General features: G+C 39.0%; 1 protein-coding gene across 3 annotated transcripts in view; it reads right to left on the bottom strand.

Annotated features, from left to right (window-relative positions):
• Positions 1–400: 400 nt before the first annotated feature.
• Positions 401–6,263, bottom strand: part of PRKDC (protein kinase, DNA-activated, catalytic subunit) — a 202,131-nt gene continuing 196,268 nt past the window's right edge. For all 3 annotated transcript variants that reach the window (XM_026011042.2, XM_072734772.1, XM_072734773.1), the window contains 4 exons: positions 5,996–6,197; positions 5,042–5,230; positions 4,085–4,224; positions 401–931 (listed from right to left, as the gene is read on the bottom strand). In XM_026011042.2, the coding sequence (XP_025866827.2) occupies positions 727–931; positions 4,085–4,224; positions 5,042–5,230; positions 5,996–6,197 (736 nt within the window). In that variant the 3' untranslated portion in view covers positions 401–726. The remainder of the gene's footprint in view (positions 932–4,084; positions 4,225–5,041; positions 5,231–5,995; positions 6,198–6,263) is intronic.

Raw genomic sequence — 6,263 nt, 5'->3', positions numbered from 1 at the left:
CTATCCCTATCATCATACTTGCAATTCCTGAAGTTAGAAATCCTGAGGCTGAGATGCCAAGCACTGTTATCTACCTTCCTGTTGTGGATATGAACAGCAAAAGTGAGTGCTAAGGCCAAGGTTTTTTCTCTCTGCTAAATACTTTCTCTTTTGGAGAACAAATCTATCATGAAATGTCTAAATTAGAAGAGAATAAAATGAAAGAAAATGACCTAAAAATACCCTAAAATATCAAAAGCAATCATTTCTAAGTATTATAAGCCATATCATTCATTATGATTCCTATACTACTAATGTAACACCTTATCACGCTTTTGGCTTTACTCTCATAAAATCTTAGTGATGAAGTCTTCTGGGTCTTATTTCCAATGAACATAATTACTAATGAGAACACTGCATGGAATGTTCATACTTACACCATTTATTAAGAGAGCTGGTTTAGCTAAGTTGTAGCACTTTGCAATATGCTATATTCTTGATTTAATACTTGTATGAACCTAGATATATATTTTCCTATTTTAAGTCTATCATAATCGTAACCTAATCATTCATATCAATATTCACTTATTCATCATGGTCTTGATTAAACTCCTGCTATAAGACGACTTTACCACTAAATAGATTTCTTCCCTTCAGTGCTTCAGGAAAATTGATGGCTATAGATGAAAGTTTAGGAGATGCTTTAACCACTTTCATGCTTGTTTATCTGCTGACTCCCATAGTTCTTCACATCCAGGGCTCCCACCCTATCCAAGTTCTGCCAAGGATGTTGGGGTCTGTTGCCTGGTCAATCAAGCACTTTACTTGAGCCTCTTCTGACAGTCCATTCTCTGGTTGTTGGGCACGGATGTTGTGATCTTTGCTTCCTCGTGCTACAGCCACATAATCTTCAAAGGCAAGTGCCTTCTCATGGCCCAGGAACAGCTCATCGCTGGAAAAAAGATTAAACAAATACAAAAACATGAACCATTCATTATTTTCCCTTTGTTGCTTGCTTCCCTGGCTATCTTATCCAAACATTCCCTCTTATCACTTATAGAATATTTTCTGTGGCTTATAACCTTAAAATCAAGAGACTGGATTTGTTGGAACATAGAACATGAATAATGTTGCTATTAAAACTTGTCTACCTACAGGTGCCTAGTTGGCTCAATTGATAGGACATGTGACTCCTGATCTCAGGGTTGTAGTTAACAGTCCCCCTGGTGGGTGTGGAGATTCTTTTTAAAAAATAAACAAAGCTCACCTAATAAAAAATTCTAACAGAATTTAAAAGTATTAAAAAAAATTGTCTACAAGTTTTTGTGTAAATGTACACTTTCATTTCTCTTTGGTTTGTATTTAGGGGTGGAATTACAGGGCCAAATGGTAATTCTATTTAACTTTTTGAGAAACTGCCACTGTTTTTCATGGCAGCTACACTATTTTACATTCTTTTTTTTTTTTTTTTTATTTTATGATAGTCACAGAGAGAGAGGGAGAGAGGCAGAGACACAGGCAGAGGGAGAAGCAGGCTCCACGCAGGGAGCCCGACGTGGGATTCGATCCTGGAGACCCAGGATCGTGCCCTGGGCCAAAGGCAGGCGCCAAACCGCTGCGCCACCCAGGGATCCCTATTTTACATTCTTAATAGCAACATACAAGGGCTCTAATTTCTCCACATTCTACTATATTTCATTTTTTTAAACATTGATTTATTTCAGAGAGAAAGAGAGGGGGAAGGGAGGGGGAGACTCTGTATCGAGTGTGGAGCCCAACATGGGGCTTGATCTCACAACCCTGAGATCATGAGCTGAGTTGACACCAAGAGTCAGACGCTCAACCAATTGTGCCACCCAGGCACCTCTGTATGCCATTTTATTATTATAGCCATTCTAGTGGGTATGAAGTGGTACTTCATTTGTAATAATAATTTTAAGCATCTTCCCATATGTATATCCTCCTAAAGAAATGTCTGCTCAAATCCTTTGGTCATTTTTAAATTGGGTTGTCTTTTTATTGAGTTATAGTGTTAGTTTGTTAGTTTATTTTTTTTTTAAATGTATTCTAAATACAAGTCCCTTATCAGCTATGACTTTTAAATATTTTTTCCCATTCTTGTGAGGTTGTCTTTTTACTTTCATGATGGTATCCTGTAAAGCACAAAATTTTTAAATTTTGATGAATTTATCTATTCTTTTTTTCTTGCTTATGCTTTTTGGTGTTATACCTAAAAATGGCAGATGTTCTTGCCAAATTCAGGTCATGAAGATCTACCCCTGTGCTTCTTTAAGTATCTCATAGTTTTACTTCTTACATTTAAATCTTTGATCCATTCTGCATTAATTTTTGTGTATGGTGTGAGACAGGGATCCACCTTTGTTCTTTTGCCAGAGCCATATTTTGGAAAAACTATTCGTACCTTGACCAACTGATCACAGATTAGAATACTATTACTTAATTTTAAAGTCCAACTTGTTTCCCTCTTGTGAAACATTTCTATAAATTTGTTTGCTTTAGACCTCAACAAGAAAAATTTTTGAAGCTCACTTGAAGGTTAACCCAATTTGGATTCTTGTCTAACAAGCACATACTACATTCTCTACACCTGTGTGCTGTGCCTACCAAGATCACAGTTTGTCCTAAAAAGGACAAAAGCAAATTTAGAATCTAAGTCTCCTCTTATATACAAAAATATTAGTGCAATTGCCTAAAAATGCTGCTGCTGGGGGTACCTGGTTGGCTCAGTCAGTTAAATGTTGGCCTTTGGTTCATGTTATGATCTCAGGGTCCTGGGACTGGGCCCCACATCAGGCTTCCTGCTCAGCGGGGAGTCTGTTTCTCTCTCTCCCTCTGCTGCCCTCCTGGCTCATGCTTGCTCTCACTCTTGCTCTCAAAATCTTAAAAAAAAAAAAAAAGTTCCTATTGTTCCTCACATTGATACAGGTTATTCCAGGTAATGACCTGAAGCCTGAAGACTATGCTAAGAGGGCAGAGGCCAAGTACACACCCTTCAGGGATACGGACCCTGCCCAGCCTTGGAAAAATCAATTTTCTTAAGCCATGTTTTTTTTTTTTTTTTTAAAGATTTTATTTATGTATTCATGACAGACAGAGAGAGAGAGAGAGAGAGGCAGAGACATAGGCAGAGACAGAAGTAGGCTCCATGAAAGGGGAATCCTCTTGCACTACTGGTGGGGATGTGAACTGGTGCAGCCACTCTGGAAAACTGTGTGGAGGTTCCTCAAAGAGTTAAAAATAGACCTGCCCTACAACCCAGAAATTGCTCTGCTGGGGATTTACCCCAAAGATACAGATGCAGTGAAACGCTGGGACACCTGCACCCCGATGTTTATAGCAGCAATGTCCTCAACAGCCCAACTGTGGAAGGAGCCTCGGTGTCCATCGAAAGATGATGGATAAAGAAGATGTGGTCTATGTATACAATGGAATATTCCTCAGCCATTAGAAACGACAAATACCCACCATTTGCTTCAACGTGGATGGAACTGGAGGGTATTATGCTGAGTGAAGTAAGTCAATCGGAGAAGGACAAACATTATATGGTCTCATTCATTTGGGGAATATAAAAAATAGTGAAAAGGAATAAAGGGGAAAGGATAAAAAATTAGTGGGAAATATCAGAAAGGGAGGCAGAACATGAGAGACTCCTAACTCTGGGAAACAAACAAGGAGTGGTGGAAAGGGAGGTGGGCAGGGGGTGGGGGTGACTGGGTAACGGGCTCTGAGGGGGGCACTTGATGGGATGAGCACTGGGTGTTATGCTATATGTTGGCAAATTGAACTCCAATTAAAAAAAAAAAAAAAGAAAAGGAAAGAAAAAAAGAAGTAGCCTCCATGCAGGAAGCCTGACATGGGACTCGACCCCAGGTCTCCAGGATCAGGCCCTGGGCCGAAGGCAGCGCTAAACCGCTGAGCCACCCGGGCTGCCCCAAGCCATGCTTTTTACATCTGTAAAATGAAGATAATAATGCTAATATCACAGGCTAAATGAAAACTACTCAGCACATTATACATTAGTAATTCTTCAGTAAATAGTAGTATGTTAGCGTTTTGTTTTTTTCTTCACAAATAACCATCTTACCAAGTAATAACTGCTGGATTGGCACCTGCTAACTTTCTCTTAGCGTAATGTATTTTTTGCCGGGGATACCAATTTTTTTCAGTTATGTTAATTTCTTGAATCCATGATCCTCCTTTTTTTAACATTTTCTGTTCAAAATTCTAAAAGAAAAGAACATGATGTTCTCTGCTTATTTTAAGTTTATATGATTACATCCAAACAGATTGAACAATTATTTTAAAATAAACATCTATAACTGGGGAGAACTTTATAGCTTTTTATACACATTCTAGTAGTATTATACATAACAGTGACAATGACAGTGGTACCATACCCTATAAGGATGCCCTCACTAAGCTTCATTCTTTTGGGCTGTATTATGAAGAAACTCAGTACTTAAGAAAGCACTATGCAACAAATCAAGGAACCTCACATGGAACAGATTTTAAACTAAAAGTTGTCTCAGGGACGCCTGGGTGGCTCAGTGGTTAAGCGTATGCCTTCTGGCCCAGGGCATGATCCTGGAGTCCCAGGATCGAGTCCCACACAGGCTCCCTGCTTGGAGCCTGGTTCTCCCTCTGTGTCTCTGCCTCTCTCTCTCTCTGTGTCTCTCATAATAAATAAATAAAATTAAAAAAAAAAAAAAAAAGAAAAAAACAATTTGTATATCTTAAAAAAAAAAAACAAAACAAAACGTTGTCTCAGAAACCAGATCCACCATCACCCATGGGTCTATATATATTAACTCCTCATTAGAAATATACTCAAATGAAAGAACAGTTTTTTCCAAATGAAGATTATGTCTTTTATCTGGTTTTCAGGCCAACTGACCCCAAATGTTAATTTTAAGAAATACTTTACAAAACAACATTAATATATTAATAAACACAATCTGATGTATTTCTATCACATAAGAGGTCCCAGATCAGTCCCTGGTATACTGTAAGAAAAATGGAAAGTGCATATAAACAAGCCTACTTTCCAGTCGAAGGAAGGTTCCTTTACAAACACGTCCATGGTGTTAGTAAGCAGGTCAGAGTGTGAGCGGAAGGCTCGCAGTGCATGCACCATGATACTATACACAACACCTGCTTCTTTCATTGGTAACATCAGATTGATAAATTGGCGAGTCAGACGAAAAGGCATCAACTCAGGGACAGGCAGAAACTAGAGAAAAAAACAGCTATGAGAAGGATAACATACGAACTAGAAATCTCAAAAGAAAAGGCACAAAACATCCTCCCACAGTTATTCACAGTGAAAATATGAACTCTTCTTTTCTTGAAATTAGTTACATAGATGTGAATCCACTGTGCCCATGAGTAATCAACACAATCATCTTTGTAATGCACAAACCTATGTGTGTAGGATCACACAGCCTGCAGAGATTTACAAATATAATTGAAAACTTCAGAATTTAGGGGCACATGGGTGGCTCAGTGGTTGAGCATTTGCCTTTGGCTCAGCTCGTGATCCCCGGGGTCCTGGGACTGAGTCACGCATTGGGCTCCCCATGGGGAGCCTGCTTCTCCCTCTGCCTATGTCTCTGTGTCACTCATGAATAAATAAAATCTTAGAAAAAAAAAAAAAAAACTTCAGTGTTTAATGTCAGAGATTTATATCACATCTTGTAGAAGACATTTTGATTATAGGGCTTCATAAAATTTCCTTATAGTTTTCCCTCTTTATAGAAATACATTCTATTCTTGGCTTTGATTATATAATTCATCACCACACCTTCTGCAACCCGTTTGAACAACGCCAAAACAAAGTTGAGATTCTCCCTTATTCTGTAAGAATGTCAAATTCAAGGACTATGACAAACCAAGCTAATTGATGTGTCATTTCTTCTTTAAAACCTATCCATTTCCAGAAGGTCCTATGACTATGGTTCTAAATCAGCCAAGAACAATGAGAACAAGGTGCATATACCTGAGTAGCTGATCCAAATGCATGTCCAAAGTCGATTCCGATCAATCCGCCTGTCTCCATGCTTACCATGAAATTGTTCAGATGTCTGTCTCCAATACCCAGAATCCAGTGGCTAATGCACATAAGAGCATGAGAACTGGCAAAGTGGGAGCGAAGTGCCAGGAAGGCTGCAGGGCCTGTGCTCATCTTCAGAAAGGCCCGCCTGGGGGAGGGAGACATGATCTCTGTAGTCTCTGTTATGCCACCAGCTGGCTTATAAAATCAGGAG

Source organism: Vulpes vulpes, chromosome 13 (assembly GCF_048418805.1).
Source record: "Vulpes vulpes isolate BD-2025 chromosome 13, VulVul3, whole genome shotgun sequence".
In the NCBI taxonomy this organism is placed as follows: domain Eukaryota; kingdom Metazoa; phylum Chordata; class Mammalia; order Carnivora; family Canidae; genus Vulpes; species Vulpes vulpes.
This window is presented reverse-complemented; position numbering and strand designations above follow the sequence as displayed.